We start from the raw sequence: 13,803 nt of genomic DNA on the forward strand, positions 1-13,803 counted from the left end.
TGGTCTATCGACTTTTCTCTCTTGTCTTTTATCGAGTCTGTTGGTCTGCAGCCCATATTCCACCGCAACACTTGCAACACACCCTCTCAACAGCAGATGGCAGTGATGTGCCCTGGCTAAACACAGTCAGAGTTTTAATCATTGCATTATTTTGATTAAAATTTATTAGATATTGCTTTAATATTTCAGTGTAAATACACCAAAAAGGTTTCACTAAAGTTTCTTACAAACACATTATAGCAAATATCCCTCTGTGCTTTATAGTACTTCACTGCTAAATTGTTGGCTTCTATTTAAACGTAATACTTTGTCTTTTTTCATTGATTTGATTACTCTTGCAATGGCTCCCCCTAGCCTTACGATTATGGACTGCATCCTCAATTCTTTACATTTAAATACAACCATCCCTCGAGGAGTTCATTCAGCCTCGTCCTCGGGCACGTCCACGTCCGACTCGAGGTCCTGCTCGGCCGAGCCCATCGCGTGCTGGATCCAGCGGTAGTACTGGGCCACGCGCGTGTACACGCCGTACTTGCCCTCCTTGGCGCACTCGTCCCCCCAGCTCACGATGCCCGTGAGGAACGACGTGTCGTGGATGGTGTTGACGTGCGGCCCGCCGCTGTCACCCTGACACGCGTCCTTGGCCTCCGTCAAGTATCCGGCACAGAACATGTAGGGCGTGATCCTGGCGCTGCTGCTCCGCTTGCACTCTGTCCGACTCGTGAAGGGCACCTTCACCTTCTGCAGGGTCTTCGAGGTCGCGCCCCGGAAGCGCAAGAGGCCCCAGCCGCTCACCGTCGCCGGGGAGCGCTCGCGCACCAGGAACTCCGTGAAATCGCGGGGCCCCACGCAGACGGGCCGCACGGTGGTGGAGAAGGTGATGGGGCTCCCGAGGTAAATCAGCGCGATGTCGTGGTTCTTCAGGCTCTGGCTGGCGTTGTAGTGCGGGTGCACGCGCTCCTCCGAGACCTCCAAGTTCTGCTCGGTGCGCTCGGGGATGTCGACGGAAAGTTCACCTGTGAGAAATGAGGTCAACTGGTTACCTTAACGGTTGGTATATCCGCGGGATGTATTTTAGACTTCCACAGAGGTAACGTGTGCTTCCAGCGACTTTTGGAAAGCAACTCAAATGGGGCATGTTTGGAGGGCCACATCGGCAACAGGGAGCTCAGTAAGAAATGATCTCAAAGGTACGAAACACCTTCACAATCCAAAAATAAGGACACTTTTTAGCTTCAGAAACATATTTTCTGATTGATTGACTTTTACTGAGCCCATCATCATTGTTGTTTACACAAGCTAGATACATGTACCAGTGCCCTTTGAGACATCAGAAAGGGCAGACTTTCAGAACTCTGTCTCTTAGTGCACACTTTCTGAAAAGTGATACTCGTTCCTCATTTGTTGGGGCGTTCGGTTCACCAATGGGCTGATAACTGATGGTGAAAAGGTCTGATATTTGCAGCTCTCCATCACAAAACACTGGTCACGCACCATCCAAAGCCTCTTAGTGGAATCTAACAGGGTAAAAATATCAAGTGGCCCACATGGCAGAAGTTCTTACCCACTCTGATGTAGTAGGAGCCTTGCGCCCCCCCTAGGCAGTGAGCGGCGGTGATGACCCAGCGCTCGCTGAGGATGGAACCTCCGCAGAATATCTCTCCACTGGACCTCTCCACCAAGGCTGCCTGGGTGACGGGAAGGAGAAAGAAGATGTGAGGACCCACTGGGCCTTTTCCTTTCTGACTCTGTGTCCATCACTCCTACTTTGAATACCTGCCACGGTATCTCGCCTGCAATCACCACCTCTCCGCCAACAATGCGTGTTAGCTGGTTCAGTGGCGTCTTGACGGGCCCGGACACCACCTCCTCGAATACCAAATTACTCTCGACAGATTCGTTTTTCACAGTAGGAGGCACTGCAGTGGTGGTGGTGGCAGTGGAAGTGGAGGGCAGTGGCGTGGTGGAGTAGCTGCTGTTGACCGAGGTGATGTTGTCATGCAGGCTGGAATTTCCCTGGCCGCGCAGTGACCTCGTGGAAGTGTGGCTCACATCCGCCAGAGCTGTCCGGCCGCAGGGATACTCCGCTGGTGTTGTGAGATAAAGCATGGGCCTTTTTTTAATTATTAGTTATTTTTTGGACATTTATAAGATATTATGAAAGAGCAAGTTACATTCTGGTTCGCAGTTGAGCCCGTCCCCCATCAGCCTGTATCCTGTGGCGCAGGCGCACTTGGCCCCGAAGGTTCCCAGCAACTCGCAGAAGTGCATGCAGTCTCCGTTGTTCACATCACACCGCTTTGCAATGACTGAGGGTGAGTCAAATCCTTCATTTAATATAAAAATCCCCTCACAGCTACGCATACGGTACTATTTGGACTCTTGCATTAGAACCCTGGCTGGCATGCTCGCCGGTGTTTCTGTGAGAGAACGTGCAGTGTTTTCCTTTGCAGATCAACTGCAGGTGGCTTGACAGTGTCACGCCATTGAATCACTAATACGTGTGACATATTTCAAGATTTTATAGATGGACTGTGCTGTGGCTGCACCATTGATGGTATCTACTTTTCCTCCACAGCCATAGATCCATAAATTCTTTATTATGTCTTAATAACTTGACCAAGTAAGTTGATTTTAATTCTGACCCTAGAAAATTGTCTAAACGTTCATCTTTTCAGTACAGCAAAAAAAAAAAAATCCACTCAATGCAGCGTCACTCCTTCCACCCACAGACAAGTTTGGCTGCTGTTTACAGTCCAGTTTTGTAACCTAAAAGTGGAGGGACGAAGGGGGTGAGGCGCTGATTCCATTTGGCAAGTGGAGAGGGGGAAAGGGTGGATGTCTGTCCGCAGAGACGGAGATGAGTTGACATTAGAGCCCATGTTCGCCGATGATTTAGCAAACATGGCCCGATAATCTCATTCATTTACATCAATTTTTATATGATGAAACAAGCCGTCCACTCACTGATCTCACAGTTCCTGCCAGTGAATCCGGATGGACAGGTGCAAACGTAGGAGCCAAGTTGGTCTGTGCATGAGCCCTGGTGCAGACAGGGGCTGGAATTACACTGGTTGCCATCTGGAGAGGAAGAGAGATTTTCCGATGGAAGATTGTATTCATAGAGACATATCAAGATTGCAAACATGTTCATCATTAGTCATACCTATATATCCCATCCAGAATGCCATCTAAAAAAATACAGTTTATCACCAGAAACACAAATAAAACATGTTGTGTTAAATCCATGTTATATTTTGAATTTAAAAAGAAAAACTATAACCGTAAGTAAGTACACACAGTCTTCTCATCGTCCTCAAAGAATTCTCTGGCCTCTTCCAGGTCACATTGCTCCTCCAGACACTCTCGCTCCAGGTCGCCCTCCCGCAGTTCTTCAAACACGCCCGTGTTTGCGCGTCTGTGCCTCTGAAGAACACCGTCGGCCGTCTCACTGGACACGAAAGGTGACGTCCAAGTCGGAGCGGAATCTTTAGACAACAGAGCAAAATTCAGCGGCACCCAAAACAGATTTTGCTGTACTGGTACAAATAAAGGACGATGAATCCGTTGGAGATGTTGTGATTCTCTTTAAGAGAGGGAGAGATAATACCTCCATAGTCCAGGCGGGCGTCTATCAGCAACCAGCACAGGAAAAACGAGGACAAGAGTTCCATCCTCAAACGACTCCGCTGTTTGAGAACTCACACTCACAAACACTCTGAGTATCACTCCAAAGTACAAATTCTGTTTGCACATGTTCTCTTTCAGTAGTTCAAACGAAAGTGTGTCAGCCCACATATGTGCTGGCCCACTGTGTGTTTATGTGTGTTACTCAAGTTACCTCGAAATCCTGGTTTTTCCCAGTGCAGGTTATACATCATTTAAAAATATACTCTCAGGTGTGTGTGTTTTTTTTAGTTTGTTAGTTTTATTCTTTTTATTTATTTTCAATTTCTTTAACTTTATGCCATGTTCTGTTAACCGTGGATGTTTATCTTTTAAAATACTTTCCATTTTAAATTGCAGCTTTTTAGGTGACGTGTGTTGTTCTCCCCAGCAAACAGCAGAGGGCGTCAGTGAGCAGTGGACACGGAGTCGGGGAGGAGCAGCCCGGACCCCCAGCCTCACTCCCAGAGGAGCCGCCACAACTGCAGGAGTGAGTCACTTCCGTCAAAAACACCCGCTCGCTTCTCCTCTTAGTCCAGTAGATACTTAGTAACGGAAGAGCAGAAAATAACACGGGATTAGATTTTTTTCCCCCAGCTGTCTCTGACCAATCTGACTTTTCCCTCCTCACCAGTCCAGTTGTACTTTGACCTGAGGAACCAAGTTCATGGAGGAGTTATGGGGAAAAGGGTCCAACTCCTGAGATTAGTTTATGATTCCACGTTCTTGTTAATATCCCAGTAAGTGACGCCGGGAGGTGCTGAGTCACCTCAGCGTGGTTACTAAGTATCTACGCAGTAACTTTTGGTGACGTCAGAGGGAACCGAGGCGACCGGCGATTGGCGGTGACGGCCGCTGTGTTGTCTGCGTTGTGTGTCAGGTTGGCCCGGAGCTCATCACTCGGTCGACGCCTGCGGGGATCTGGAGGAGTGGTCTGGAGGTCAGGACGGCCTCCAACAATTACGTCCAAGTCGGAACGGATTCTTAAGACAACAGGGCAAAATTCAGCTGCACCCAAACAGATTGTGCTTGAAACTGGTACAAATGAAGGACGATGAATCAGTTGGAGATGTTGTGATTCTCTTTAAGAGATCTCTTCAAGAGAATCACAACATCTCACATGGAGATGGAGGTAGTCCAGGCGGGCGTCTATCAGCAACCAGCACAGGAAAAACGAGGACAAGAGTTCCATCCCCAAACGACTCCGCTGTTTGAGAACTCACACTCACACACTCTGAGTATCACTCAAGTACAGATTCTGTTTGCACATGTTCTCTTTCAGTAGTTCAAATCGACCGATTTACCCAGGTCTGCTCTGGGGCGTGTGTGCGTGTGTGTGTGTGTGTGTGTGTGTGTGTGTGTGTGTGTGTGTGTGTGTGTTTTATTTTGTTAGTTTTTAAATCTATTCTTCATGGTCTGTTTTGCTGCGGATGTTTATCTCTTAAAATACTTGAATTCTAAATTGGTAAGATCTCTGAAAGTACTACTTAAGTTGACTGGAATAAGCCTATTTCCTTTCCGTCATTCAATTATAATTTAACTTCTTGACCTTTTCTAATTTATATGTTTAGATCGAAATCTACTGTTCTTCTCAGTGCAGTCTATTGACGTCATAAAGCTGGAAAAAACTTCCGATAGATAAAGCGCACTAATCGCTTTTCACCACAAGATGGCGTATGGACACTATTTTTAATTTAAACTGTCGTGAACGTCAACGACGGGATCCTGTTCCCAAACTCTGTTCGCAGACATGTATCAGTATAGCGTTAAAAGCAAAACAGAAAAAATATTCAAAATGAAGCGCTAAAAAGAATTCCCAGCTGTAAGTGAAACAGGCCACCGTTTAAAATCAGGCGAATCATTTAATTGGTGTACATTTTAAATGCCAAACGTACTCTTCAGCTAGGGTGTTTTGATTAAAATGAAATAAAATACATATGTCTGGTGACTGTAAGTCAGATAGTCATTAAAAAAATATTTATTACTGTATTTTGATTTGCTAATAATAAGCATTTCTATTGCACAAAGAGCAGGTCCACTTATATGGAGATCTGCTTGGGGTTTCACTATTTTACTCTGGCATTTCGGTTGCTATGAGAGAAATGTTGGAACGGAATGGACATCAAAAATCAGGAATCAATGCCAACACTTGCTGCAACACACTTTATTCCCACTAGATGCCACTAGATCTCAGAGGGTTGGCCTTTAAAAGTGGGGACCCCAAGTACAAACTAATAAACAACAATAAAAAAAAATGTTACAAAACTTTTTATGTTGCTCCTTTAATGTTTATGCTAAAATCGCAATTCGTGCTTTGGTTGGTGGCCAGTCAAGACAGAGGACGCTGATGATAATTGTTGCGGTAAAATGAATCTGGGTCTGACTCAGCGCAAGCTGCTTAAGATTTAACTCTGATGTCATTTGTGCTCTGGCATATCTGAGGCATCCTATCACTGGCTCCCAAATCTGCCCAGAGGGAGTCCAAAGTCATCTCAAGTGTTGGCAACTATTGACCGGAGCCATTTATATTTCATTGAGTCACTTAGCGAATAATGAATAATTCACACTGGTGTAATTAACACTGACTGCTCAATCACTCCCAACTGGGATGCGTTAAAGTCATCTGATGCCTGCAGTTTTCAGAGGCAAACATTCTAATTTATGGAAGCAACGTTTATGGTCTCGTCTGATTGTTGCATATAAACACTAAACTGCGCTGGTTGAGTCATATTTCTCAACGCGAGTCTGTTCTGAAGCCTTGCCCAGACGCTGATGCCACTGACACACTTTCCACGCATGCAGGCCTCTCTGGAGCAGGAAAAAAAAGCAACAGTAGTTTGAGCTATTAGCGGCGAGGCGATGACTTGTGAGCTGACGCTAACGAGACGGCGTCAGGCGGGCAGCGCAGACGCGCCGATGGATGGCAGGGAGTAAAATTGCCTTTGACTGGACTATTGATTCACTCAGGATCTGCTTGACTTCTCCATCTCCCCTCTGTCTTTGGCAGCGCGGCACAGCTGGGGGAGTCTGTGTCGGATCCAATTTGATTAGTCACTACAGCGGAGGATCGAGTCGGGGCATAGCACATAATAAAGTCTCTGATGCTTGCTCAGTGCTATCGATTGTTGCCGCTCTGTGTCTCGCGGGGTGCAGACGACCAGGACCTCAGCCCAACCGCCGGAGACGCCGCGCCATTTGCAGGGAGTTTATGTTCTACAGGAGAAGATCTGCTCTGAGAACTCTGAGGACCAGAGCGTTTGCACAGAGAGCAATGGCAAACATAGATGGTATAACTCAAGTCTGCCCAGAGCTGCATACCTGGAAGGTTTCATGTTATGAAACAAGTTTTTGCCAAAGTGTTACCAACAATATGTGCTACACTACCAGAGAATACGCAGTCCTGGAGTTTTTCTGCGAGCTCCAGTTTGCAGAAAATCTGTGCAAAATCATGCCACTTCCTCTAAATCATCCCTTTGTGATGTCACAAAGGGTCACTGATACCATACTGCTGTCTCTTCCACCTCAGTGAGCCACCCCGTGACTTAGCAGGAGATTAATGATGAGCTGAGTTCCACAGCCACACCTCCTGAACTGATAGAAAGCCCTGACTTCCTCCTTTCCCCTCCAAATCACACAAACCAACAAAGGATCCACCCAAGATACGTCCGTTTAGTGAATTTGTTTCAAGAATAACCCTAATTGCAGAGGAATCAATCATCTAAGATTTTTGTTTGTTAGGCTATTGGCTACTAGCTTGACCAAATCGTCCTGCAACGCACAAGATCACGTGGCCAAAGGTCATTGAGCCCCAATCAGCACATCTAAATCAGCTTTGTCATGTGGGATTTCTGTCTCATCATCCAACTGTAGTCCGTGGTAAAAATACCTAAAAATGGGTTTTATCTGGGACGTCAAACTGACAACCAGTAACATAAAAACACTTTTTGCTGTCAAGCAGGTAGATACACAATTCGGAAAAAAAAAAAAAAACATTTTTCAGATATAAGCACTAAAATATCAGCCCTGGTTGAAAGCAGTCAACATGCGAATGGTGCACTGCTGCAGGTTGGCTGCAGCCGTGTGTTTCCAACTGTACCCTCCAAAATACCACCAGGCGCATTATGGCCGTTGATGCGTGTTTCCTTCCATATTACAGCAAAATCAATTTCACGCAGCGAACCGATTAAACAAACACACAGAATCAGCCTGAGCCATAAATATAACTCACACACAAATGTCCATATATTAATACAGTAAATGCCAACAGATGAGCCGCTGCCACCCACAGAGTAACCACACTGTGTGGTGTGTGCGTGTGTGTGTGTGTTTTCCTTGCAAATTAAAACACACTGGTGCTCAGTGAGGATTATTGTTGCGCAGTGAGGAAAGAAAAAGACGAGACCCGGGCAGAAAATGAGGACAATCAGTTTGCAAACCCTTGTCCTGCTGGTTTGGATCCTTGATTGTGTGCCTGCCAACTCCTGTAAAAAGAAAAGAAAAAAAAGCTACTTTCACCCTTCACTTACATTGTCTTCTGTCTGAGTCTGTGTCTCACATTCTGGCGCCTTAACTGAAACTTTGTGCAAAACACTCGACTCCGATCTGCTACAGGCATCAGCTTTTCTTGTGCGCCGTGCTTGATGGAACAGAAGAGTGACTGAGCAGAATTGGATTAGGAGCACGTGCCAGGTTGTGTGCGCTTACGTAACGTGCCGTAGGCAAATGAGGCGTTTTTGCAGAGTGTTCCGGGCCTCTCCGCTCTGTGTTTACAACTTGTCTTCTTGCCTCACTGTTACCCAGGTGAAGTGCTGGGAGACACAGAAGTTGGCCTCGCTGATCTGTTCACGGCTGCAGGAAACCAATCAGGTATCTCTACATCTGCCACGCTCACAAGTTTCACTCTGTTCTCTGCTGTGTAACACTGTACACAAGTCTGCACTCGTGGTTTATTTGGTTAGTATTTATACGAGTACGATGTAGGAAAAGTCATTGCAGACTCATTGCAATACGCTTTTTGACCATTAGGTGCTGCTATATCTTACACACAGGGCCTTTAAGGGCCTTGGGCCATACATTTGAGGATTTTCCAATCATAACTGCTGTTTAGAATATAGGAGACATCAGACGTGAACTGTTATTCAAAACCTTTTAACTGTATTAATCGTCTAGACGCACACATTACACCGGGGGACTGCAGGACAAGATCTCGGATAAATTTGCTCAATCAAACGTGAGCTCAACGTGTCGGCCCTCTTGTGTCTTGCATGACATGTTGAAAAAGCACTCTTGTTTTTTTTTTTCAAACTGGACGTGGCTTCTGGTCACATGCCAACCAGCCAGTTGTCATTAGCTGCAATCTGTCTGTGGCAGGGGACGAGTAAAAAAATTGTATTTTCCTGCTCTGGGGCTTCAGAACACAACCGTATTTAGCCTGTATGCAGCCGTGACACCCTGCCTGTCATCGACCGGCACCGACTCTGATACAAATCTCAAAGCGGAAACTTTACTGTAAAGATCAATGGGATGCCTGTCTGATAGCTTTGAGACGTCAGGCACCTCTAACGACACTCTAGTGAGCGCGAGCAGTCATCTCCTCAGGGGGCCGCTGTGATGTGAGCTGTGAAAAGCAGCACTGCGGCGCCTGGAGGCGCTCCTCACCTCCGGAAACCCCTTCCACTCTCCCCCTCCTAATAAAGTCCTTGACATTAATGTGATATTTGAAAGAGTCTCGCTCTGGTAATTAGCGGCCTTGCTTAATTTGAAGGCCTGGCGGTTCACGCCCCACCCCTGCCTTGCCTGCGTGCGTCCCCGCCAAGCGAAACACTCTGACATTTCAGCAGCTGACTTGGTATTTTGTTTGTGGCGCAAAAGGCAACGTTTGAACTCGACTCTCGTAGTCTCAGTTGCAGCTGAACTGGAAATGACACCAAAACATGATAGCCTGGCATTTAAAACGTTACACCACCATCTATACCATAAGACCTGATCAAAAGACTGCCGTAGACCTGTGTGCCTTGATACTGACTTACTCTCAAAACTAGTGTGTCCCATCATAAGAGCTTCTATATTGTGCTGATTTTCAAATTTAAATTTTTGGACGAAATTTTTCAAAAAAAGATTAATCTTCAGAAACGGCATCTTTATTCTTCTGTTTTCAGCCTCCCAGTAAACACTCATTTTTTTGTGTGGAATAAACAAATAAATCACAGGATGGACTTTTCTCCTTTCTGTGGCAATTTTGCATAACGCAGACCTTTAATGCAATAAACAAAGCAACCGCTGACGCTAGTGTGGCTGTAATTTGTAAATTTGTAAAAGTGTTGTTTTCACAAGGGTGTTTACTCGTCCCAAACCTGTTTGCTGTGGGATAAATGAACTATCACGACATAGCACCTGAGTTTGCACGAATATTTTACCGCTTTTTCCTCTTTTCATTACTGACATGAGCTGTACTAGAGTTTTTTCGAGAATTAAAAGCAGGATCGTTGAGCCGTGATGCGGCACAGCTAATAGTCGCTGCTGGCTCCAGGATGCTCAGCCAGCGTTAATAAAAACTGGAACTTCCGTGCCTTCTGGACAGAGTGAAGCTGCTGCTGATTTTACCCGCTGCACGTCAAAAATCGCTTTTTCGCAAAAAAAGAGCCACACTGGCTCAATCCGGCGTGGCAGAAATGAATTTTTCATGACCATAAATCATTTCAAACTTTGCACTCTTTACATACCCTGGCACGCTTCAGGTGCTGATAAATCACCTGCTGGTGGGCTGATGAAGTCTTCATCACCAGCAGCGGCGCTGGGCGGCTGCACCAAACACATGTAGATCATCAGTCCCCGCCTCTGAAATACACCCCGGGTGTGTGACGCCGGTGATATAGAAACGCAATCTGGGCAGCAGCCGAGTCAATTATGTGCTACGTTATAGCGGGACGTGACAGAAATACGACGTCCTGTCACACCTTTGGACCCTGACCTCTTTAGTTTTGAAATAACTCGCCGACCTCGTTGTGACCCTCTGATGCGAGGACCTGTTCTCAGCGAGGCTCGGAGAAAAATGAGCAAGTGCAACAGTCCTGCAAGACGCCGCGTGATGAAATCCATCATTTTTTATGGGCAAGCCTGCAGAAATGCATAAACATGCACACATGCATGGCTCTATTTGTTTTATTTCCCACCTTGACAGGCTGCATTTGTTGCCTCGCTATATTTTTATGGTGACCATTAAGGAGGTTGGACCTTAAAGGTCCCATATTATGCAAAGTCCCCTTTATCAGTGTTTCCTAAGGACAACATTTGTCTCCAGCCTGAAGCCCCCTCCCTGTGATTTACCAGTTTAGCTTGCCCCAGTGTTCAGAAAGTGTGTGCTTAGAGACTGGAAATGTGCATTGTGATGTCACAAAGGGCCACAGATGCCTCCCCACTCAACCACACCCAGTTTTGTTTCATCCTCCTGCGGTTTTTTGACGGTCAAACATAACGTTGGTTTTAGCAGGAAGCTTAAACCTGATATTTTTCCCCCTGAAAACTGGTTAAAAATGATTAATTCCATTGTTTCCTGGAGATCTACACAGTTTTTTTGTTTTTTTTAACTGTCATTATGCAAGAGTGCTCTGGAAATGGGATAGTGCGGGACCTTTACCTATGCTGACTCCATGACTTGTGCATATACATTTTATGCAGACTCAAAACGCAGCCTTTTTGGGGGTGAGTCTTGCTATAAGGCTTTTCCCTTTGTGTTCTATATTCAGTCAGTCAATCCACAATTTGCGAAGCTCCAGTTCACAGATAAGAGCGGCTGTGTCCCGGCGCTCTGACTCATGCGACGTTTGGCGCATCCCGCCAGTGAGACAGAAGACGGCGGTGATCATCCCCACTGCCCTGAATATTACACAATACGCAGACAACGGATTCACCGTGTTCAGTCCTCGACCTCCGGCTTTTATCAGCTGCGATCGGCACCTCTCTAACTGAGCCAGACTGATTGCCTTATCAGCCTCGCACTGCACTGCACCAGGGCTACAATCAGAGGCAGAACAGCAGAGACGGCTGCTGCGAAATGACGGAACATTAATTACACACAAACACCTCACTGCCTCTCCCGCACAGTCGTTTCTCGTCCTCGGGACCACCGATCCCTCCTGGCAACCATTACCGGCTCCTCCACAAATTTCAACTTGAGTGATTTCTAGTTGGATAAAGTTACAAATCAAGTAGCTCCTTTGCTACGCCGCCCGTTTTACTCCATCATCCGATGCAGCTGATTCATTGGTCGGGCCGGCATGCTGATGGTGGCGAGTGGCCGTTATACCTCTGATTAGAAATTGATCCTCTTCCATGATGAATATGTACTTTCAGTGGAAGAAATGGGCTGTGACTCCCAAAGACTATAAACTTTCTGAACCAAAAATAGATTTCTTCATTCACTCTGTGCAAATCCAAAACTTTAAATGTTTAATTCAACATTCAGCCCAAACAACAAAGTGGACAAAGGCAACTTTGAACTTTGACTGCCTGTTTAAATACATAATACGCACCTTAGCATCATTATCTATATCATTGTGGCTGATGCTGTTTTTTTTTTTTTTCTATCCATGTTTAGACAGTTTAAGGCCTTAAAGACCCAAAGAGGAGCATTTACATGGAATTATTAGCTCATACTGAAATGTAATTGAGAAAAGGTATTGGCATTAATTTGTTTAAAATAAGATTTCTTACCACTAGGTGACACCAAATCTTGCACTCTGGTTCTTCAACAGGTTTAACAGGAAATAGAGGCAGAGTGATAGAGTGTGGAGTTTGTTTCTTTGACAGATGAGGCTGATTTCATAATGAGCAAAATACTATGGATGATAAATAAAAAGTATTTCTTTTTTGCAGTATTCCTTATTGCCGCTAGAGTCAGCTGAATGCTACATACTTTGAATATTTTACCAGATGCTGGAAAAAAACACAGCATTTGGAGTGACAGAACAAAAGACTGCTCATAAACGACTTTAAAATATTGAGGAGTAGCTCTGCTGAGCGGCGAAATCTGGAAATCAAGACCTCCATCCCAGGTCTGATGAGTGTGCAAGACAAAAAAAAATGCACAAAACTGATACTACTACTACCACTACTACTACTACTATTTTTTTTTTTTCATTCAGAGATATCTGTATTAAAACCAAAGTCGGTGATTTTCCACACATCCAACGCCAACCATGATGGAACCAGAATGAATTATTACAAAGCCGCGACGCTTCCTCCACTTGAGCCTTGCAATAATTCATACGTTGTGACGATCAGGTTGACTTAAGACAGACTTGCCACAGTTCATGCTTTACAAATGCCGGAGTCACAGCAGTTGACAAGTTGAGTTAGTTTGACGTATTAGCCCAACATTCACGATGCAAGTTGCGGCAAACAACAACATCTAACAACAGCTCAGGCTGCTGAGCTCGCAAAAAAATGCACGGCAACGTGCAACGTGCGCTCAAAGCAGATGATGCAGAAATCCGCAAATCAGCAGGAAAACACAAATGATTCAGGGTCAGTGATGTGGCATCAGAGGTGACAGGGCGTGAGTCAGGAGTTCCTTTGTGCGGACGGCATCAGGCCGCGGGGCTTCTAGCCTCCAGCTTGACTCGGGCCGAGGACGGCGCTGGCCGCGGCCGCTTAGGGAAAGGTCAGAGGGAGCCGTGGGGCGTGGAGGCAGATGGAAAACAAGTCGCCGTTGGCGTGAGCGGCTCTTTATTTATCTCTCTCCAACATGCATGCAACATGAAAAAGCCCCGCTGACGTGAGTCACGGCGCGAGCCCACGCCGCTGCATAATAGCGGGTGACGTAATGCGTGCGGCGGGAACTCGTCAGCACCTTTTGGGATGTGATGACGACGTGCAAACATTTCCCTCGTGTGAAGATGAAAAGGCTGCAGCGGAGGAGACTCAGCGTTTCCACTCCGGACTCTTTACACTCAAAGGCAAATATCCGCAGCCTGCGTGTTTGTGTCCGTGCATGTGTGTGATGATGCTCGACTGTGTTATTGATGAAGACATATGGTCCCTCCCAGTCGTGACCTCTTCGACCCCTAAGCCGATGGGTCATCCCGTATCGATTAGCAGCCGTTACTTGGACGTCACTATCATAAACAATAATGCTCT

General features: G+C 46.0%; 1 protein-coding gene across 1 annotated transcript; it reads right to left on the reverse strand.

The window, feature by feature from the left end:
- Positions 1-146: 146 nt before the first annotated feature.
- Positions 147-3,780, reverse strand: f9a (coagulation factor IXa). Its single transcript, XM_076046735.1, has 8 exons — positions 3,611-3,780; positions 3,301-3,488; positions 3,167-3,191; positions 2,968-3,081; positions 2,175-2,309; positions 1,777-2,087; positions 1,565-1,688; positions 147-1,016 (listed from the first exon to the last, which is right to left on the reverse strand). Exons 1-8 carry the CDS (start codon positions 3,672-3,674, stop codon positions 418-420), a joined length of 1,560 nt encoding a protein of 519 aa, XP_075902850.1. The 5' UTR covers positions 3,675-3,780; the 3' UTR covers positions 147-417.
- Between the last annotated feature and the right edge of the window lie 10,023 nt (positions 3,781-13,803).

Source organism: Nelusetta ayraudi, unplaced genomic scaffold (assembly GCF_046127955.1).
Source record: "Nelusetta ayraudi isolate G7.1 ecotype Tasmania unplaced genomic scaffold, CSIRO-AGI_Nayr_v1 ptg000090l, whole genome shotgun sequence".
Classification (NCBI taxonomy): Eukaryota; Metazoa; Chordata; class Actinopteri; order Tetraodontiformes; family Monacanthidae; genus Nelusetta; species Nelusetta ayraudi.